At 24.7% G+C, this 25,359-nt stretch overlaps 1 protein-coding gene across 2 annotated transcripts in view; it reads left to right on the forward strand.

The window, feature by feature from the left end:
• Positions 1-9,059: 9,059 nt before the first annotated feature.
• LOC122718804 (potassium channel subfamily T member 2) overlaps positions 9,060-25,359 on the forward strand; it is a 173,201-nt gene continuing 156,901 nt past the window's right edge. For both annotated transcript variants that reach the window (XM_043944142.1, XM_043944143.1), the window contains exon 1: positions 9,060-9,694. In XM_043944142.1, the coding sequence (XP_043800077.1) occupies positions 9,447-9,694 (248 nt within the window). In that variant the 5' untranslated portion in view covers positions 9,060-9,446. The remainder of the gene's footprint in view (positions 9,695-25,359) is intronic.

Here is a 25,359-nt window from a genome sequence, read left to right on the forward strand (position 1 = left end):
GTTATTCCAACTTCAATTTTTTATCATTATAGAAAAATACATTATAAACATTCTTATTCATATTTTCTGTGATTCCACAAGAAAGAACACAATTTACTTGAAAATACATATGTTTTTTAAAATTATACATATTTTATCAAAAAACGAGCTCTTTATTATCGTACTTTTTAATTTCCCTATTGTTCGTGTAATGTAGACTCGTGATTAAAGAAGATGGCTAGAAACGATGGAAACCCGCTTAAACGATCGACGCTTTGCAAATCGCCTTCGCATCTCCGCTTGGCAGGAAATTAAAATGCGCCCTCTCGAGGCCACGTGTCGAATCGAACGTAACGAATCAAAAAATCGGCCAGTTTAAGTCGCCACTTTGCCATGGAATGTTTGGTCTGCAATTCTTTTTATAAGACGAGATTGAACGACAGATGCAAAGAGATGCATCTGTTGAATAATTTGGTTACTTTTTTAAGCGCATTTCATCCGTTGAGTGCATTCAAATAAGATGGAAAAAGATGATCTGTTTGTACTTTTACCATTTGATATCTGGTTATAGGTTAGGTTATTATAAAAAAAGATTGATTATAAAAGAAATGGAATTTATAGATTTTACAATTTGTGAATATTCTTTGAAAAATAAATTTTTAAATATTTTTTTTCTTTTATGAATGTAAGTATTTTTTTCTTTCTTTTTTTTTTTGTTGAAGAAGTATTTTTGTGTTACTAATTTAGATTGTGGATTTTTATGCAGCTAAAATAAATTCAATTAATATGTAAAATGTATTCAATTCAAGATACATATCAAATATAGTATTTGCAAAATATTAATTTCATTTTATGTAAATGTAATTATATTTAATGTAATAAAATTATATTTAATATTATGTAGAAGTTTTCTCACAATTTTTTGATAAATTGCTGAAAAAATTGAATTGAAAAAAATGTCATGTTATTATTCTGCCTATATGGATAAAGTATTTAGAATACTTCCAACTTTTGTTCGTTCATACAAAATATGCAAAATGTATATAATAGACATAAGACATATATTTGTATACATATCTACCAATTAGCATAAAGAGAATATATGTAGAAGATTAAACAAAAATGTAATATAAATTTTTTATATATATTTCAATAATAAAATAATAAAATTGTTAATGAAAATTAAAATTTGCTATTTTTACAAATATATGATAAATATTTATACAATATATGTACGTTTATTTTAAAAAATTTAAATAATAAAATATTTATTAGGGAATAGAAAAGTAGTAATGAGTAAAATATATCGAACGACATGTTGCATCATATATCGATCTTGACTACTTCTTACAGAAATATCATAAATTTCTTTACTTTTTTTTTGTGATAAAAGCTCAAAATAAAAGTAACGTATCTTTAATAGAAAAATAGAAAAAAAATAAAATACAAATACGTACAAAAATAGAAAAAAATAAGAATAACCTTATTATCAATTATTACGATTTAATTCTTTTTTTTTTTAAATCTTTTGCTATTTTTGCTATATGAATCTATTTATAGAATAATATCGAATATTTCTATTAATATTTCAACTTTGATAAAATTGTTGAATGTAAAAAAAGCTTCACGTTCATTCTTAATAAAATATTTAATTAAATTCTACGTTTTTTTTTATAGATATTCTTGTATATAAGAATATGTTTTGTAAGTCAATGTTGTAGAAAAATCTTAGATAAATATAGAAAACAATGATTGAAGCAACTTTTTTCATCCAACAATATGTTTTTGTTATTTCAAATTTTATCAAAGTTTAAAATATTAATATAATAAAGAAATACTCGATATTATATCTCTTATTCATCAAAATGCCACGATATGAGAATAACAGATTTACAAAGAACTAGGTCGTGTAAATTAACAATTTACATGATTGTATACTGTGCTTGGTCGCATATTGTCATTTTGAGTTCTGTCGTCATCTAAGTTTTAAGCCAAGTTTTCCTTTCCACGGTTATTTTCCCTACGAGAATGAGTTTTACCTTCATTTTTCTCTTCTTATTAAACAAAACTTGCTTTTAGTCTCGAGGCTATATATACAATCTCGTAAAGTTGTAAATACCAAGAGACAAGTTTGAAAAATGAAATAAAAATGGTGAAATATTTTAATCATTGTATTATTTTTAATAACAATATTATTTTCAAATATGAAGTTTTTATTTACAAAATACGGAGTTAATTATAATAAAAATATAATTATATTATTATAAATTCAATTTTTCCATTTTAATTTAAATTGCAACTTAAAAATTAACCGAGAACTTCATTCTTGAATAGATAATGCGGACGAAAGATAAAAAAAAATATCCTATTCTTTGTTACATATATAACGTAATTACTATTAATAAGAGTTAAAGTCAAGACAAAGATAATTAAGAAAATTTAATTTGTTTTTAATTCCATTTCCAAGTTAATCATATTAAAGTTTAAGAATAAATTTTTAAAAAAATTTTCAAGTTCCAATAATAAAATAAAAAATTATGTATTTGATATATTATGTATAAAAAAAATGATAATTTAATGTTCAATTATTACATGATGATATTTTATAGTAATCAATCTAATATTTTATAGTAATTCATTTAAATACTTATATCCAAATCCTTCAACTGAATCGTTCAATAATACGAATAATTATGGAATGTTTTGTTAATGACAATAACTGTGAGAATATACTTGAAAGTAAGTGCAATTAGTGGATTTTGAATAGCTAGTGAATAAGTTAAGCAAACAGCTATTATATTATTGACAGATTATTGAAACATATTATTATGGAATTTGAATTAACTAATTGAATAAACTTGAATTTGAATTACAAGTATAATGCAATTATTCACATTGAATTACTAGTTATCAATTAATTCCTTATTAATTATTAACAAATTTTCTATTTTAATAAAAATATTTTTTTAATTTTTTGAATTTACGAAAGATTCCTGTAAAATTATTCTGTAGATAAAGAAGAAAATGGATTTATATTTTCTACAATATTCGTTAAATTTTTACACAAAATTATATTTTTCTTGTTTTCTTTCGAGATGTATATTTTATTTTTTGTTTCGAGGCAATCTGTAATTTATTTACCGAAGTTATTCTTTATTCCTGAAATATAATATTGTTTCTTCAAAAACTTCTTTATATAGGTCAATGAAATATAACTGAGAATCAAACTCTTAAGAGGAAATTGATAAATCTCTGTTTTATCGACTGCTTCACTTGTGTGTTTAAAGCTTCGAGCTTTAATGTTCTATCTGTTTCTGTCATTCTAGAGAGCGCTACTAGATATTGCTGGAGTTCTTACAAGATAAAGATATTGGTAACTCCTCAATTTTTTGCTTGGTAACAAATATTTTACATAGGTAAATAAATATTGAATAATATTTAGCAAATTGCTTAATTTATTAATGAATGCTTTATTTATAATTTCATTTTTATAATTTTGTAATTGAACTCGAATGTCATATTTTATCTGTATTATTCATTATGGATTAATCTTTAAAGTGATAGATTTATCTTTGAGTTATACTACTTGGTTTCTCTTATTATGGCAATTTAACTAACATTAATAATGAACTTTTAATAATATTAATAAATATTCTTATCTGAGAATAACTTATGTTATAAAACAAATAAAATTTCATAAATAAATTTTATAAATTAATATGGATAGAAAATTGCAAAAAATTGTAAAAATTGTTCTTCTTTTTTAATAAAATAACTTTTTTTGCTATTAAACAAATTTCATGCGAATACTTGCATACTTGTCCAATTTTATGTTGAGACACACGGTAGATCTACATCACAAACGATGAACCACGTGGCTTATTGAAGTTCGCGCTACATTTATCACTAAGGCGCAAGCTCGCTACGCAAGTTTTCTCGACGTATTGCGAATCGATGCTGTATTCCCATTCATCTCATTCCGTAATTCTGAAATTTTTTTGATTTTATAATATCTTTTGATGTTTCAAAAAAATTCAACATTAATTGAATGTCTAAACTAAATTTCATCATTGAAATATAATATTTTTTTCTTAAAAATAAATTCTACAAGAAAATAATCTATAAAAAAAACCTAACTTTCTTTAATCCATAAAAAAAGAATTTTTTCTAAGTACTTTCATCACTTATTCATAATCGAGAAACTTTTCCTATATTAATAGGAAAAATCCAAAAGTTATAATAACAATCATCTTCGATTCATCCATCATATTAAGATGATATAAAATAATCATATATAAAACAGCATTTTTATAATCTTCGAACAAATTCCAAACTATATATTCTCTTGTAATACGAATTTATTCTCAAATATATTACATGCATCATTTATCATCGATAATCAACATCGATCCATGTCAGAATTGTTTAGCTTTAACCGAATGATTATTTATCATGAGCGATTTCGAAATTGACAGAAAGGATTTAACAGATGATGAGAAGATATAAAAATAACGATACATCCCGGGTAGCGCAATCGCCTTGACAACGGCGGCGCCACGTGCATGTGTGCGCCATTTCAATCTAAAGCGAGATGGAAGAGAAAGGAACTAGTGGCAAAGGATGATTCAAGTCAGACAAAGAAACCTATAACATATGACGTTAATATGTTGTAACCTTTAGAGACTCGATTCTAAAGATCGAAACAAATACAAAAGTTGATATACAAAAATCTCGGTTGAGACTTATTTGTTAAATTATAAGCGATTGAAATTTGCATCAGATAAAGCGAGACGGAGATAGCAGCATACAGAAGCATAACAGAGACAACGTAGTCTCACTCTATTTGCCTCTCGCTTCACCTAATGTCAATTTCAATAAACATCATAATGGATAAGCCTCGACTAAAATTTTTGTACATCAATTATTATACTTTATTTTTATCTCTATGAAATGATTTTCCAAATATTTCTTACGAATTTACCAATATCTTATTTTATGAGGTTAAAGAGAGATGTGGAAAGCAAGAGAGAGTGAAAGAGACAAAGCGAGCGACGCAGGAGTGGGGGTCGAGTGATTGGAGAGAGAGTAAGGGGTGGTCGAGCACGAGAGAAAACTGCTACAATGTACCGCAGTACGGAGTGGTGAGCTGCGAGTTGGCTCCTCGACAGTGAAAAACCAGTGGACTGAGAGAGCGACACAGGCTAAAGTGTATATTATCGGGACCGTGATCAGTCTTGTATAGGCGGTTACCGATCCGCCATTTCCATTCACCGAAGTCCTCGTGCTCTCGTTTTTTTTTTTTCTTTCTTTGCGCACGAGTTTTTGCTACGATTTTTAACGTAATGTCGGCTCAAGGACAACGATTAGTTATGTTTTAAAGCAGAGAAATTATTCAGAAAGAATATTTTCGTTACGTGTGATGACAATATTGAGAAAATTGAAAAGAATGCTGTGACATTCGTGTTATGTCAAGGCCGATGCAGTATGTAGTACGTCGATATGTTTCGCTGTTTGAATCGCTGTGCTTCGATCTTTGACACTTGTGCCTGGATTCTGAAGATTTCGGTTGCCACTATATCGAGCGTAACTATATTTGTCAACTGTTAAATGTCTTGTGGGATTTCCTTTTGAAGAAATTAGCTGATTACTGAATTTCAATGTTGTGCAAATGATCGTTCACATTACAAAGACGAATTTCGTTGGATCGACGATTGAATAAGATATTTGAAAAAGATTTCGTAGAATTTTTTTTTCTCGAATTCTTTCACTTATCAATTACTTCGTATCGATCAAGTCAAACAATGCTAGATTCGTTCTTAGAACGATGAATACCGAGACCGATGATGACGAAATAGACAATGATGTTTCGGTGAATGTTTATCGAGTTGACGATTGTTATTATTTGTTTAAAAAAGAATAATAATAATATCGTGTGTTTCAAGTGATATAATCATTGCTTATCCGTGAGCAATCTGACGTATTTGAGGTAACGTACGTTAGAAGATTTTTATTACCGGTCTGAAATCTGGAGGTAAAATCGAACATAACCTCGAAACACGCACATTAAACGATAAGCTTTAATGATATCTTTTGTTTGAAAATATAAAGGGGCGATATTAAAGCAACAGAATACATTGATCGCTTCGCAATTTGTCGCAATATTTTTAACAAAATGCTTATAATAGTACGATTCAATATCATTGAATATTAATAAAAATATTAGTATCGAAGAAATACTAATTTTGTAATCATGATCCTCACGTGATTTTACTTAAATCAATCAAGATAACAATCAAGTGTTTTAACAAAATATTATATTAAAAAAATATTCATTTTCGATTCTTTTATTATCAATCGAAATATCGATTCTGTAATTTTTAACGAAGATATTACATTACGAAAGAAATATTCCTATGATCATAATTTTTTATTTTTTGCACAGATCGATCGAAATACATACTCGAGTTTAATTTTTACCATATTAAGAAATATTCCAGTGATCATGATTTACGATTCTCTATACAGATCGATCGAAATATAACTCGAATGGAATTTTTAAGAGATATTCCGATGGTCATGACCTTCGATTCTGACCATATATGATTTCATTTAGATCAATTAGAATTCCATCGTGTTGTGACAAGAAGCTACTTCGAATTATTGTCAAAATTTGAAAAGCCGATCGTTAAAACCGATCAATTAAATTTTCGATATAAAAGTAATTCCATTTCAATTATATTTATGACACATTCGTGTTTTTTATCGACATGATATGAAAAATGATTCTTGATGTGTATATACATGTTTTCGCTTGAAACAAAAGATACTGTCGAATTGTCAGAAATAACATATAGCGAAAAGAGAACAATGATTGTTCGGTTGCAGTCAAATTTCCTAGGAACAATGAGAACGTATTTAACAAGCCGAATACACAAGTTCGTTACATCGATGGTTAATGAAGCGTGATTATGATCATATTTACGAGATTGCTTGTTATTTAACATATATGATTGAAGATATATAACAATATAGTGAAAATATTTTTAAACAAAAAAAAAAAAGAACTTTTGCAAATCTTGTGAAATTTTTTCCAGATTTATTGTTAAATATATATACATATATAGATCATATATAGAAAGTTTACTTAGAAATTAATTTTGAGATTGTTGTTGATGCTGTTCACGTTTGATATAGCCACGTTAGATTGTTCAATAGTTGTTTCACTGTTATCGTAATTTTTAAGATAATTTTCCTTACCTCGATATTGCGATATATACACGAGTAAATGTTATCAACGCATTTTGGAACGGAAATAAGATTTATTGCACTTGTTAACCGGGCTCACTAAGGAATTTACAAAAAAGAAAAGCCCAATTTTGTCGATCCTCAAGGACAATTTCCAATTTTCCAATTTGAATAGAAATTCAAAGAGTGTTCTAGTTAAAGTATACACTTTAATCGTGCATTTTGCACTCTTCGTTTCCTCGTTATTTTGATCGAAAAATAAATTAATTAATATATACATACTAGATTAAATAGATTTTTAAATAAATTCGAAAATCAAAAATAATACTCGAATACACACAAATAATATTCGAAAAGGAACATCTTGCAATGAGAACACTCGGTTTATTCCATTTTGAATAGAAACAAATTAGATCCTCGTTAACCAGTTTGAAACGAAGGAACAACATCTAAGGACGTGATACAAAGGGAGGCTAGTATCAAGTTTGATACATCGAATTATCGATTAGAAATTATTCTCTGATACCTCAAACTACCGAGTACAAATTGCTTTCGAAGCTGTTTAGTTAACCTTATCATCATGATCGTTGCTACTTATTGGCAATGTAATATTCATGGCTGCTATCGAATAATATCATTTTAAGAAGAGGATCGCGCATTTCTACACGATTCTCATCAATTTATAAAAGAAAGAACGGTTGTGATCTTTTTCAATCATTTGGAAACAGATTTTATTAAATCTGTAAATCGCATGATGGAGGAAAATTACGAGTCGTGAAATTGATGATTTTCGATTCGATTTATATCTTTAGAATCATTTGATGATAAAGTGACAAATCGATGCAGTCGATTGCATACGAGAAATATTAAACAAAAGTGGAAAAAGAGTAGAGATTTCAAAGAAAGAATAACAAAATTTTGTCCATTCATCTAGAATCAAAATATTATTCTACAAATCGATATCGATTATACACACATCATTTTAAGAAAAGGAAGAATTAAAAATAGAAGAGGAATCGAACAATGTTTTAATTCTATAAATCGTCTTGGAAAAAAAAGGAAATAAAAAAAAAAATAAAAAATAATAAAAATAAAAATAAAAAAAAAAAAGAAGAGCAAAAGGGTGAAAAGATCGCACGTTTCAAAAGAATAATAAATTTTTTATCGATACTTCTTTCAAAAATAAATATAGATATCGGAATTTGATATCGATTATATATAGCATCTTAAGAAAAATAAGAATGGAAGAGGAGCAAAAAATCAAATGTTAAGATTTTTCAATTCTACACACGTACATACCATTTTAAGGGAAAAAGAGGAAATAAAATAAAAGAAGAGTAAAAGATCAAACGATCGCATGTTCCAATAAAATTCTAAAAATTCTATCAATCCAAAATATCATAAATCGATTTTAAAGATTACTTTAAAAAGAGGAAATAGATGAAAGAAGTGAATCGAAATTATATATTACCAAATAAAATTATAAAAAATTTTTTTCGATTTATATCGAAATTAGGAAATACTAGAAATCGTGCTTTCGATCATATAAATCTTAAGAAGATCGAACAATATATTTCAAAAATTCTGTTTATCCATTTCTGATCAAAATAAAAAAATTTTATCAATTATATAAACCATCATTAGGAAAAGAAACTACTAGATAAAAAAGAAAAATTAAAGAAGAAAAAATCAAAAATAAATGAATCAAAATGATCATATTAATGCAAATTTTTAAAATTCAAAAATTCTATTAATTCACTTTCACTATTAAAATTAAAGAGAAACATAAAAAATTGTGGCATCGATTATTACGTAATTACATCTTAATAATAATAAAAAATAATAATAATAATTTCAAGAAGAAAATAAAAATTCGAAAAATTTTCTTAATCCAAAATCAAAATGGCGAAGCATCAAAAATCGTGCAATCGTTCGAACAATTGCAAAGTGATCCGCGATACGTCTAAGTACGATGTTTGGACGCACCCTCGTGTTCCCCCCACATAACCCGCGATGACAGTGACCGTGATGCGAAAAGCGCTGGTGGTCAATAGATGTATTAAATCGTAGACATTAAGTCGAACAAAGTGAAGCTTCGAGCGGGAAAGAGGGAGAATCGGGCGAACGAGTCGACGTTCCGTCACCTGTTCGCCCTGTTTCATCAGCGTAAGCCTCGGCCAGATCGAGGCCAGAACGCTGCCTCGTCGGTCCCCCTGCTCGAAATGGGCGCCAGAGCATGGGACTACGAGGCACTGCCGGAACTCATCACCTCGACGGCGGTCACACCGAGCTCAACGCCCCCGAATGCACAGCAGAAGGCGCCGAAAGTGTATTTCCACGCGGAGAATTTGGCCCCGAGGAGGCGGAGCAGCTCGAGGCTACTCGCGCCGCAATCGTCGTACAGGAGGCGAAGCAGAAGTATGAGCGCTTGGGGCGACTTGTCCAGGTCCTCGTTCAAGCTCGATGAAAGGTAAGCATTACGTTTGTGTGATTTGAAGTTTGATTCGTGGTTGGTTTAAACCCATCACTAGTGAGGCAAGAAAATGCTTTAGAAACGCTGATGAAAAGATTTCTTTTCTTTTTTTTATTTAGATCGAAAGTGTATTTTTTGAAAGAGCATGGAAATGTGGATGTAACAGTTTTGGATTTTTCAATAGCATCAAAAGCATGAAGACTTCTGAACTTGGAACGACTCGTCCAAAGTTCAAGCTCGATGAAAAGTTAGTTTACTCTGTGATGATCGCTGTGCCCTTTGAATTGAAATAGTTCAAAATTGGTTTAAACTTATCACTAACCTCGAGGTTAGTGGAGTGATTGAAAATCTTTGTAAAGGATATTTTTTTATTTAGATTGTACTTTTATTTAGAAAATATATTTTCATCAAAGATATCTTGTATCGATAAATAAAGAACAAGAGCAAAAGTGCATTATACATATAAATAAAAGCATGTAAAATCATAAAGGAATAGAATAGAATATAATAATAGAATATAAATAAAAATAGAATATTTTTTTTTCTTAAAATTAAAAGGAAACCAATGCTTAGTGAAAAAAAGATCTTCTTAAAGAAGCGTAATACAGTTTACAAAATGTACAAAATTTAATATGATAAAATTTAATATGATAAAAAATTAAAAATATATTTGATTCAAATTTAAAATAAAAAATGTAGTTATAAAATGTCCTAAATTAGAATTTCATCTTTTAATCAATCTTTCACATTTCTCACGTATAATAATCGCAGAATAAATTATATATTCAATTGTATATATTCAACTATATTGTTCTCTTAATATTCTTTCAAGAATTTTCCGGTTAACACATAAGAAGTTCAGTAAGTCGTAAAATGTACAACTTTTATCCTCAATTTATTCCTTTTTATTCGATTTCTAAAAACTAAAAGGAAACTGTATTTAAAATTTTCTTGTGCAAACGAAATCGAATAAATACTTTAAAATATATAGTTTTCTCGTTTCTGAATATAGCATGGTCAGAATAAACATCATAGATTCATATCGTATATTGCGTAATGAAAAGTTGAAAATTTCGATATTCGATATTCTGTTGCACTTTTAAAAATATTTTTAAATCAGAAATGAACGAAATTTCTATTTTCCAATATTTATTTTTCAATTTATTGGTATTTTGATGTTTTTTCAATCCTATGCGATTATAAATTATAGAGTAAATACATAGCTATTTAATTATTTAATAAAAAATAATAATTTAATTTAAAATAATAATTTTGCTAAATTTAATATAAATAAAGATTTTTAATAATTCATAAAAATAAATTTGAATATTAAAAATAATTAGATATTCAAAAATCAATATATTTCATTATAAAATATATAATTATAATTATATATTTTTTAATTATATACATTTTATAAATGTATATCCATTATATAAATAATTATGTATTGTGTTAATGTATTATACATAAATGTTAAAAACTATTTTATTTTAATTATAAATCAATATTTATGTGAGTAAAAATAAGAAAAATGTAAAACAAAGATAAATGTAGATCATTATGCTCATTCATGCGTGAAAATTATCCGCTATTGAAATAAGTTATTCCTGTTTAACCCAGTTTAATATATCCATATAAATTGCTTATAGGATATATTAATATTGTTATATCAAGATGGACTAGTGATATAGTTAAAAAAAAATTATTCACGACAGAATATTTTTTATCTATACACAAAAGGTAAAATATAAAAGATAAAACCTAACCTAAAACAAATAATTTTTGAATACGTATATATAACAACGTATGGAAACGTAATATTTATTTATTTATGAATTTATAGTTAATAAAATAAAATTTTTTCGTAATTTGTTAACATATGTTTGTGAACAATATATTAATATTTAATTTTATGTTAAAAATTAGAAAAATATTTAATGTTATTTTATCTGTTTGTTTTGTCATGCTAATTGATGTTAGAAAATCTTATTTTTTTTAAATAAAAATTTACGTGAAATAAAAAATAAAAAAAATGATGTGAAAAATATATATAAAATACATAGAAAAGAAAAATTATTTAATTTGTTTAAAAGCGTAACACATTTCATCCAATTTTCCAGAATTTAGGTTATGTGTTATATGTTTGTGCGAGTCCTTACAATTTTTATGTTTTTTTTCTTTTCTTCTTAAATATATAAATAATAATACAAGTGAAATAAGTATACTTAATTTAATATTATTTCTGTATTATTTATATTCTTCGACATTCGATTTAGAAAAAAATTTACAATGTTTATTATTATAGATTTCTGAAAAAGTAATAATACTAATTCTTTATATCTTCATTTTAAATATTTTTATTTCCAATTGGATTTTTAGATATTTATATTAAATATTCCTATCTTCATTTGAAATCTTCAGATATTTTTACATTCCACAGATGAAAAGAGTGGATGACTGTCTAAATATAAACCAATCAATATTTCATAAAATAATTTTAAGCATACAATATTACACTTGATAAGCTTTAATTTTTAATTATGAGGCCACTATAATTAAAACTGAAATATACAAATATAATATCGAATTGTATCGAAAACCAATATCAATTCAATATACGAGTTATAATTAGAGATTTCGAAGGTTTTATTACGCATATATATAAAAAGCATGATACATATATAATGGAATTTTCAAGAAGGATTTATCGTACTATGACTCGATGTTGTTTGTCAATATTGTTAATTTAGTTTCTCATCATTATTTATGTTTAAATGTTCTAGAGACAATAATTTTTCGTTTCCACCAATAAAAAAATTTCTTCCACCAAAAAAAAAATATTTTCAATTTTAATGAGAATTTATTTAATTATAATAAAATATTATAATAAAAATAAATTTATTTATAATAATTTTTTTATATATATACGATCTTCATTTATTCTCATTATAACCTCTTATTCATTGCAAGAAAATATATACAATTCTTTTTAGGAACTTTTTAGGGAATTATTGAATGTCGTAGTTTATAATTTACTTGCTAGTGACACTCGTTTGGAAGGTTATCTTAAATATACGAAAGAAAATGTAGAAAATATAAAACGAGAAAAGGTTTTAATATAAATAAATGTGAATATGTAAAAATAACAATTGTTTTTTTAAATATTGTGATTTGTTTTATTGTTTTAAATTTTATATTTAATTATAATATTTGTGATGCTGATACATGTTATCATATATAAAATCTAGAATTCTCTGAAAAAAAAAATAGAAGTTTTAATATAGGTGAATATAAAGATTTTAATTGTTCTTTTAAATATCTATTGTTTTAAATTTTATATTTAATTATATATTTTCATGTGAAAACATTTTATGCAAAAGAGTTTTTTAACGAGGAAAATTATTTTAATAGAAATAAAAAATATTCCAATTATTTTTTTAAATGTCTGTTGATTAGAATTTTATGCTTAATTACAATATGTACAAAGTTATATTATGCTATACGAGTAGAATATGGATTTTTACGCAGTAGAAATAATATTCAACTAACAAATATTGTGTTATTCAAAATACATCAAATATAATATTCGCATAATGCTAATTATTTTATTGTTCGTAAATTTACGTACAATTTTCTCATTTCTCATTTCTCCGAATGGTAATTTCATCATTTCAAAATTAATTTTCCTTATTCTGCTCACGAATTCTAGGTTATGTTCTAAAGAGCTTAACTTAAGAGAATTTTCTCAAAATGAAAGGATTAATCTCTTATCCTTTTCAAACTTTTTTACGCGAAGTCTATGATATTTTTCACATTTAACTTTGCATCTCACGTAAAACGTATATCTCGAAAATGCAATTTGTTACATTTTGCGCAATAAAACTACATCTTTATTCGAATAAAGTTCCCTATTTTGTTTCTCGTTCTCTACGAAATTGCTGCAACATTGATAACGATCACTGGTAATGTGATATATCTTTCTTTCTTTTTTTTCCTTCTTTTTACAAAGTGCTTTTCAACATAAAATGTTAGGTTCCATTTTCACGCGGACGACTGCAACTTTCCTTTAATCTTGTATCCACGTTGCGTATATAACATGATATCGACTCGAGAAAAATGGCGATTTATGAGTAATTATACTTTACGAGTGAGTCAGGGGGACGTTGTAATTATAGATACTCTTATCGGTATAGGTCATGACACGGGTTTTCTTTATAGAGGCTGTAATAAAATGTCGATAAGAGATATCAAGAAAAATACATTAAAATGAAATTTTCATTGTAATTTTAGTGTTATATAAAACCAAAAATTATACGTTGCACGTATTAAGGATTCTTGTATTTACTGTGATACAAAATAATATAATTAGAGGGCATGCTATAAAAAATTGTATTATAAAGCAGAATATCGAAATAGAATATCTTTGTTTTCCTAGCTTGTTATTTCTGTAAATCTTTGTTAGCACATAGTAATTTTGAATCAGATTTTATTATTTTAATTAAATTTGTTTTAATAATGAAAAAAAATTTAAATTATGATAAAGTATAGAAATGTAATATACGTAATGTTTCGAAATTTAAAAAATGACGAGTTTTCAAAGTATTGAAATATAAAAATTAAAATATAGAATTAAAATTATTTTTTTTACAAATATGAAAATTTAATTTTTTGTAATTAAAAATTATTATTAATTACTATTATTAATTAATGTGAATTTGAAGAATTTCTGAAATCAAAATTTTCATATTTTATTCATATTTTACATTTTTCTTTACAAAATTTCAAAATAAATTTTTTTAAATTTTATCCATTATATTCAATATTCATTATATTAAAAAAAAAAATATGAAAATTAATTCCCAGTGAACAAGATCGCTCTCATTTTCAATAATCATGCTATTTTGTCTTCTCTGAAACATGAAGGTATTCATCTGTAAAGGTCATATTTACTTTGAAGCTAGCCTATTTCACATGTGCATAGTTAAGCGAATTCAACAGGAGAGTTCAATCTATCGTTGAGACAAGTACAAAATCCTGTTCTAATTTGTCACTGAATATAATATGTTTTCATCAGTATGCAAAACTAATTGCATATTTAAAATTTTTTTCTGAGAAATTACTTAATTCTAATACATTAAATATGAAATATATTTGAGAAGATTTTTCTTTAACGAAACTTTATAATGAATGTTTACATTTTCATGGCATTTGAAAAATATTCCAGTCGAATAATTATTTATTAATAAGTTAATGAAATGTGAAAGATCTTAATTTTTTATCTTACTTTTAAATAAATGAGAAATACTTTAATAATTTCAAAAAAATTATTTGAAGAAAATTATCAGAAGAAAAATATAGGTATTTTCATGATAATGGAAATTTTATGTTAATCAATTTCATTATACAATACATAGAATAAAAGAAAATAATATTGAAACATTTGTAGGAGTCCCATTGTGCCGCCATATTTACCATTTATTATCATTATGTTTGTCACTAAAAGAAATTCATACACACAAGTAAATTTGCATCATTTCAGAGACTAATTACAAATTATCTGAGAAATAGAATCGATGTCTCATCACTTTTCTCACAAATAAATAAATTTTTTTAACAGTATTTCAAAATTCCTTTTTCCAGAATTTTTTGGATAATTGATCCAAGATTCAAAGTTTCAGAAATTGACATTTTGATATTTTTTTTATAATCCGTAAAATATAACTCGTTTTGTGTGCAATATTGCCATCTGGTGACAAAATTTGGGATTTGCATTGTCTTGAGTCCCCAAACTCGTCAGTTGCGCTTGAGCAGTCAAATAACATGTATTGTATTTTTATTTGTGTCTCTTCTTTTATTTTATTATTATTGTATCGTCTAATTTTTTTATGTATATCTCATCTATTTATTTACTGTTTTCTTTACATTTATGTTTTCTTAATAATTTTTTTAAGAATAAGATTGTTGGTACAAGATCTAAACATTGAAAATAATACTATAAGATTTATATCTTTGTCAGCGGTAATTGTATTTCATCTTTATTTGTCTAATGGCTTTTCTCCAATGTTTGTGCAATCCAAGATAGATTGTATTGCAGATTTCTATTCATACGAATCTATTTGAGAATAAAATCTTGAGAGTTGTTCTTGAAGATATTTTTTACAAATAAATATTATATTAATAACGAATAACTTTTTATTTACATTTGTTTACGAAAAATAATTTTCGAAAGAAATTAATTTTATAAGAGTTTTATCTTTAAATAGAATTGTAGAAATATGGAAATAATAAATTTTCCTATATTTTAAAGATTATAGAACTATATTAAAAGAATTTTTAATGTTTTCGATCTTCTTTTTGTAAAACATAACAAATTAACGAATTATTAATTCTCTCTCGTCGTTTATCATTTCCATTTGACAATGGATTTGCATTTTAATCTTCCAACTCATATATCATATAAGCACTGATAAGACTTAACCTAACTTTCGATCCAACTACAAATTACACATATGTCTATACATAATCTGTACAAAATTCAAATAAAAATTAGTCGAAATTTTATCTTTGTGTATAAAATAATTTAAAATTATTTAAAATTAGTAAAAATATTAAAAGCAAACTTATTAAATAATTACAAACTTACTTTGAACTGATATTATAGCATATATTTATTATTTTTTTTTTTTTTAGTTAAGTACAAGGTCAGAAAAAGCTCAACGGTTGATCCTTGTATAAGTTAAAAGAATGAAAACCACGTTTTATCCCAATCTTTTCATGTTAATCCTTGATCCCTCCTTCACTGAATCCTCATTTTCTTTTTATATCCCATTCAATGCACCGCTATTAACGATTAACGACTCCATTCATTTATTCGAACTCATTTCACTGCTTCTCGCACATCTGCAAGAGCAATGTTGACATTGCTGACATTTTGAAGTGACTTGAAACGACCAAACGAAAAAATGGCATGAAATTATTTTATTATCTGGTTTTATACATATGTTTTATCGTCTGGTTGTATATATATTTTTTATTTTGATTATTAAATATTGATTTTGATTTGTTATAATGAAAATAAAAAATTGTGCTATTGCAGAGAAACAATTATAAAAAAAAATGTCAAATTATTTTCATAAATTCATAAGTATTATATTGAGTATTATATTCAGAAAATTATTTTATTTTATTTATATAGGTCAGATTTCTATGTATTATTTCTTATTTATTATTTATTATATAATTTTTTTATATTGAATGTCGTTTATAGATTTTAATTTATTATTTGGATAGAATAATAAATCATTTTTATAAAGAAGAGTAGATTATCTGTTATAAAGATATGAGAAAATGGCATTGAATCGTTTTTACGAATTCAATTACTGAATTGATTTTCTGTTTTATATATATTGTATTTTATATATATTTTTTTTTCATCTTGAATGCTGATTATTGATTTGTTATTTAAAAAATTATAAATGATTTTTTAATGTTACCAAAGAAGATTAGATATTTTTCTTTACTATTATGAGAAAATGACTTAATATTTTTTACAAATAGTTGACCTAGATTTTTCACTTCGTGCGTGCTATATGTGTTATACTGCGCCTAAAGCCGATATTTCTTTTATTCTTCTTCAACCTAGTTATCATTGTGCGACATTACGGTTAGCTGAAAACTGCCGATAATGGCTTTTTGTAGGTTAACTCTTCTCATATTGAGAACTCGACGAAATTCCACCGAATATAATTTCAAAAGATGAGATTTTTAGAAAAATATGTTCATGTTAATGGATTAAAATTCTAAATTAAATTTTTACGAAAAATTGAAATCTTAATTTAAGATTTAAGATAAAATATAAAAAAAATTTATAAAAAAAATCAAATTATATTAATATTATATTTATATTAATTTATTATTTAATTTTTTGTTTCAGGTAAGCGAGGATTGATACGAAGAATATGCATTTCTTTTATGTAAGTGACTAAATATTCTATATCATGAAGATTTATCAGAGAATTATGAATAATTTGATATGTAAATTGTGGGAGATATAATCTCGATGAAAAAGTGCAATGCGAAGGTAAAAGCAATTACCCAGCCAGTTGAAATGAATTACGAACCAATATATAGAAAAATGTAAATGAATGATTGATAATTATTTATTCCAAAGTCTGTATATCGAATGTAAATTTTAAAAATTTAATTTTCCTTGCTAAATGAAGAATAGCGAGCAGTTGTTTCAAATTTAAATTTCTCATTTTTTTCTCGTTTGAAAGTTTTCTTTAAAAATTACCTTGAAATAAGATTGAATTAAAATATAAACGTTTAAATTTAATATTAATATTAAATTAAAAGACAAACAATTTTTTTAAGTTAAAATTTATATTATTAAAAATTGTATTTGAAAATTGAATTTAAACCTCTTTTATATAATTATTATTATTTTCATTCATTATATCATCTTTTAATATTTCTAATCATTTATTTTATGCCGAAATTAAAGAAAATTATAGAACTTGATGATGTATTGTTTTTGTAAATGATACTGAAAAAGCAAATAAACTTTGAGGAAACAGATTTAATAAGTGCGCTGGAAGTTATATCATCTGTTATAGCTCTCAGTTTATAAGGTTTTATTACACTGCTTTTTATTCGAGGTAAGATCGTATCACTATGTAACCTCATAATTTCGGTTTAACCTATCGGAATACTAAAGTTCTTTCATTGCGTTAGTGACATTTTTCCTATTGCTATCTTGCGGTCTCATTTTAACGATTTCAGTGATGTATAAAATAAATATAATTTTCTAGAGAAAATACTTTTGAAAGAAAATTCTCGAAATAATTTATTTCTAAAAATGAATTCAGTGAAATTTATTATTTTCATAATTTATTTAAATTTTTAATTTATTGCAATGTATTAATTATTACGATTTAATAATTAATTTATTTATCTTTGTAATTAATTCAATTTAAAATCAAAATCTTTCGATACATTGAATAAATTTTTTGAAATACTTTCAAAATATATTATAGATTAATTAGAATTATTTATGATAGAATTAATTTGTAATATTATTTTAAGCGGAATCTCATTTAATATTTAATATTTATTAGTAATGGCATCAATAATTCGGTATCTAATTTTGATTTCTAAAATGACCAAACCAGATACGTTAGAGGATTGAATTATACAGAGAAATCAGCTTTCACGGATGGAACGAGATTTCAGTTGGAACGAATGAAGTTCATTGCAGTGTCTGTCAAAGTTGAGAGATTGCCCGTGTCAAATGGTGATAGTAATGTCGTGCACGGTTTGGGAATCGATAGAATCGAGTTACGAGACAAGCTGTCTTTTATTTTCACTCCTGCACCTGAAAAATGTATGATAAAATGATAAATATCGAATATTTTGTTCTTGCAATATTGAGCAATATTATAAAATTATAACAGGAGGAAAAATAGGTTAGGCAATTATATTTGAGTAAAATGTTAAAATATAAATTTTTCTTTTTTCAAGAAATTATCCGATATTTTTTCTCTTAATTTTAATTTTTTGAATTTAATTTTTTTAGAATTACTTGATTATTTTATATTGAATTGTGATCTATCAGATTTTATATATTGAAAAAGATAATATTTTTTGGAAAAATATCTTTCAACATTAAATACATAAATGCTAAAAAAATCTGTAAACAGTCAAGATTTTCATTTGAAAAATTAAAAAATTTTTGCATATTTTGTTATTCATAACTTATTTAATTAATTTATTAATAGACGAAAGAAAATTCTTTAAGAAATAATAATAGAATTAAATATATAATAATAATAATAATAATAATAATAGAATAATATATAGATAAATTACATTTAAGATGCAGTAGTTCGTTACACTCGATTAGTTATGATTCAGTAACAGGTGTTCATACATAGTCGATTGCTCTTAGACGAATGCACGTGTTCTCAAACAACGATGCTTTTTTCTATTACAAAGAAGCACACGACCCAGAAAAACCTCTGTTAAAAAAAGCGTGGAAGAGTATCGATCGTAGTTGCAGAAGAGGCTAATTAACGGTTTTCGTTTTTCAAAGATGACACGTTGAAGAAACTTGTGGTTTTTCATTCATCAATCATCTTTCTTCAGAACAATGTACAACTGTACATATGTATATATCTTTGTATGTTATCTTTCTGATATTGTTCTTGAATAGTAACGACTACTTTTGTTTCATGATACAGAAAGAAAAATATGATAGGATTTTTTTCTCTTTTTTTTAATAATCCGAAGTGATTTATCAACTGTTGGAAAAGAGCTTCTTTCTTGTTTATTACTTCGAGACTTCTGATATTTTGCAAGAAGAATGTTATTTTATCGCTGTAGGTAAAGTAGATATCTGAAAGCTCTTAAAGACGACTTTCCAACATTCTAGCTTACCAGTAACTTTCGAGCTCGTTGAAAGTCAACTTTTGACCGTTTGGCGCACTTAATCTTAGAAAGTATGTGGTCAATAAGTATTTACTAAAAAGAGGAAGAATAATATTTAAAATTTAATAATCATATAAAATAAGTAAAATAGTATTACCTAAACTTTTTTCAATTTCAAAAAAAAAAATTGAAAAAAAAAATTGAAAAAAAAAAATTATGAATTTATAAATATATGAACGAATTGAAAAAAATAAAATAATCATAGAAAAAAATAAGAAGTAAAATCAAATATATTTTCAATATTAAATCTTCCATTTAATTTTAATCTCCTTTGTTTGAAAAACAAAGGATAATAATAAGTGACAAATTACTAATCAGGTTATTTTTAGGTACAATATATTTCAATAAGATTGTTATCAGCGGTTGTATATCTCTCTTAAGTATCACGATGATGGTTTTTCACTCTGTATCTAGTTCTAACTTTCTTATCCCTCCATTCCAACGAAGTAGAGCTCTCAATGTAGTAGAGACCCTACTTATCTTGGAGAGAGATTATGAAAATCTTGAATGTTCACTTCACTAAGATCCTTAGTAATAAGGATGAAGTACGATGACATTGGTCGTCTCACGATCTCATTTCGTTGAAAGCTAAAACATGTAGAGATTAAGAGTTATTTTCGACAATTTTTCCCCTTATTAAACAAATATAATTAACTTTCTGTAACAAAACTTCTGTAATAAAACTGTAATTTTATTTACAAGGCAAATTGAAACTAATTATTTATCGTATCTTGTTTGTCGTTTATTTTTATTTTTATTTTTGATTCTGAATTATAAATTAAACGAAATATTTTTATTGTTTAATTATACGTTATTGATATGTATATGTTGACTGAGAAAAATTTTTTTCATTTTGAATTTTAATTTTTCAAAACGAAACTTCAATATAAATGTAAATTTTTTTTTGAATGAAATTCTTCAATATTGAAAATTCATAAATCATAAATTGTATGATTTAATTAAATAATTAATTAAAATTTATAAAAATTATTGAGAAATTTGATATCAATTAACCGAATAAATTTTATTTCCAGCGATTAAGATAGATAATAAAAAATTATATTAAAATAATTTGATTAATCGAAGAATGTTAATTTCGTTTACATTAATTACTGATGAAAGAAAAAAATGTAAATTGAAAATTTAAAAGAAAAATTATTATAATATTATAATATTATATTATAATAAATTTAAAAGAAAAATTATAGATTTTTACTATTTTTTTATTTTTATTTTTTATTATTTTTTTTTTTTATAACTAATTACAACTCGTACATTTAACAATATTTCTCATGATTAAGTGAATTTTCCAGGTAATATCGCACCTCGTTTTCATCAAAAGTGACTTCGCTTCTAATTTATCTTCATCTTGGAAACGTTGGAAAGTTGGCAGAGTAATAACATGTTTAGGAAGTAAAATGAATTTTTTTTAAATTTTCTTTTTCTTTTCAAAGAAGACAGAAATAATATATGGTGTTTTAATAATATAGATTAAAAATAAAGATTCTTAATTTCAAACAATATTTTTCTTTGCAAAAAATTTTGTCTCAACTTTATTGACGAATTTGACAAAAAACATTGGACAATTACAAATAAATCATTTTATATAATATATCGTATTTATAAAATTTTTTTTCTTTTTGTATTTTTTTTTTATGGACAATATTGGAAACTGATATTAAGTATTATAGTTACATAAAGAGAAATAGAGTAAAGTGTCAAACTAGAATATTGGAATTATTAATTTCAATTTTTTATCCATTCGAAACAAATTCTATTTGTTAATTTATTTTATTGCTGATGGTAGACATATTAGTCTTTTGCGTAGTCGTAGCTTTTGATTTACAAATCGATATTGAATTTACATTTTCTCTTTAAACAATAAGTAAATTTAATGTTGTAAATTATTTGATTATTTTTATACATGCTTGAATATATATATTAATGAATTTAATTAATCTAATTTAATTTGATCTAACTTTAATTTTGATAAATTAAATTAAATTTATAAAATAAATTAAATTTTGATAAAATAAATTAAATGATAAAATAAATTAAATTTTTTGATAGAATTTTATGTTAATATTTTTAATTTATCTTTCTGTAGTTTTTAAAAAAAACTTTTATACTTTTTTCTATATTTCACATCTAATTTAATATAATAAAAAAGAATAGGTTAGTTGTCACGCTGAAAAATAATCGTGCCATTTCCTTTCGAGAAAGTTTCGAGTTAAATAACAAAAGATGTTTTTCAAAGACTTCCAGAGTATATACATAAATGATACAAATGATTGGATCCAGATATCAGTGTAAAAGAGGATCTTTCAAGATGGAGACCAAATTTAAACAATTTTTTTAAATTAAGTTCGATTTATTTTTGTTAACATATGTTTTTTTCTTTTTGTGCAGATTCGTTGAAAAAATTGTACGACTAAATTTGAAAATTTTGCAAAATACATTAACATTCACAAAAGAATGGAAATCAAAAATAGAGTAATTTTTTTAAATAAAATTTAACTCATTTTTATCGACGCTTAACTATTAACACACGATTTATTATAAAATTTGTATACAATCGAACATGAAATTTTTATAATATTTTATTTATACACGTATTGCAAATTTGTTTAATATCATTACATTTTATTTCATGCAAATGTTACAACATTTGTATTGTAAAATTTTCACAATGTTCGCAATATACTTTAAATTTTTACGAATTATTATTTCAAAGTTAAATACTAAAAAATTAATTAATTTTTTCAAACAAAGTTAATAACGTTATTTAAAATAAAATTCGAATAATACTATATTTAATCAATTTTTTTCTAATCTGCTTTAATTAATCAATCGATTAATTAATTAAAAAAGTAAATTAAATAATACGCATTATCGGTCGATAATTATTCAAGTATCGCTCACTTTAACGTCTTAATTTCAATCGTTTAAATTTCTGAATTTGCTACAAGAAATCGTGATGAGAAAAATTTTCCATCCTGATAAAGTAATTTTTTCGAATAGCGATTGGAAACTCTGTCTATCAAACAAAAATGCATTTTGAATCACTCACAGTTGTTCCTTTAAGCCTTGCCGGATATGACTAGGGAAATGAGAGGCAGAATCCATGTTGCTCTTTGTACCAAGATGAAACGGAAGATGGCTCCTCCGTTCTTTCTTTTAGATCGCTTTACGCGCCATCTGGATCGGTTTTCATAGATATGGCAATGAAGAAACGATATTGGAAAAGTTTTATTTCCTGTTTTCGAAATTATTTATGTGGAAGTATTGGAAATGTTATTTTTATGGCTCGTTAGTGTTGAAAGAAAAAGTTGAAAGAAAAAGATTAAACGAAGAATTTTAGAAGAAAGATTGGTTTCTTTTGTGGTTTCAGTTGGAATTTTTGCATTCATAATTTGGAATAATTTGAAATTATATAAAAGATTTATTCGAGAATTAAGAAAACGTTTTTTTTTTTGTAATGTTTGATATAATTTTTGGATAATATTAATTTAATTGAGGAAAATAAAAAAATCCTTTTTTTGTAATTTTTATTTGTTATATTTTATATAAGATATGCAGGAAAACATTTTTAATGATTAGATAAAAGTGTTTATTTACAAATTTATTTTTAAAATATTCATATTAGGATTAATATGAATAAATATAATATAGTGAAAAAAAATTATTGATTGTAAATAATTATAATTATATATAATATATGGAAGTACTAAATCTTGGATTCAATTTGAGAATTTCATTTATGATCAGATATGCACTCTTTGAAGTGGTTTGTCTACTTTACCTTCTCACAATATAATTTAGCCAATATATATTAGTAATCTTGTTAACCAAGTTATCATTGAATTATTTTGTCAAAAATGACAAAAGTTTTTTATTACAACTACATTTTACAACTACATTTTCAATTATAAAAATAAAAAACTAAATTTCATCAAAATATATTATATTTGGTAGTTTTAATATTAATCGAGTTATAAAAAGAGATAAAATTTTTTTTTATCCAAGTCTATTTTTTTTTTTTTTTTATAATTTTTCAGTTTCAAATTTTTATTTCATGATGAAAATTTTATATATGAAAATTTGAATAACCAGTACGAATATAATAAAATTTGCTTTATGTATATCTAACCTCTTCAAATTATTGACATTTATTCATTTATTTTTATCCAAATTTTAAAAATTAAAATCTCTCATCAATAAAAATACAATAAAAGTATATAAGTATATAATTTTATATTTATTCAACAATAACTGACAAAACTTTGAAAATAAATAAAACATTACAAATATTAATTTCTTATATTATTGCCTTGATGTCTTAAAATATCTCTGAAGAGGTTAATTTGCACAGTATATACTTTGATCTTTGCTAATTCAATGATTAAACCAGAAAACAGATTTTCGATAACATTAAATAGAGATCTAGAACAAAACTTTCGTGGAATGTTTGTCTTAGCTCGTGTTCACTTGGTTTGGCTTTAATTGTACTTTATACTCCTCGAGCTACTGATACTGAAGACGAGACTGTTGAAAAGCACATAATGTGTTTCCTCTCTATTATCTGCACTGTGAAATTACAAAAGCCTCTAAGGATTTCAAAGGACACACGCTAATTTGAAAGTGTAACAATTACTCCAAGATTAAAGAGAATTATTTTACAAAAGAAAATAATTTTGATTTTCAGTTTTTTAATTGAATTTGAAAAATTCTTTTTCTTCGAAGTCATAAAGTTACAATAAATAAATGTTTAAGAATTTTTTTTCAAGAGAAAAATAATTCTAATTTTTAATTTCTTAATTTTTGAATTTGCAAAATTCTTAAAAATTCTAAAATTAAGATTAAATATTTTTTTAAGAATTATTTACAGTAGAAAAATAATTATAATTTTTAGATTCGAAAAATTCTTCATTCTTCATTCCATTCCTAGACTTTATTTTAAATTTACAATAAATAATTTTTTATGAAAAAAATCATAATTAACAATTTTTAACTTTAAAAAGTTTTTTCTTTCATTCTTCGAAGTTCTAATTCCAATTCATTGTATGTCAAGATCGACATTCATTATCAATTCTTCATCTATTTATTCTAATTTTCAAAATTGAAATTTCGAATACAATCAAAACAAAATCTCGTTCTCCATATATTAATTCCAC

The sequence above is a fragment of the Apis laboriosa genome, unplaced genomic scaffold (genome assembly GCF_014066325.1).
Source record: "Apis laboriosa isolate Shangri-la unplaced genomic scaffold, ASM1406632v1 scaffold68_cov148, whole genome shotgun sequence".
Lineage (NCBI taxonomy): Eukaryota > Metazoa > Arthropoda > Insecta > Hymenoptera > Apidae > Apis > Apis laboriosa.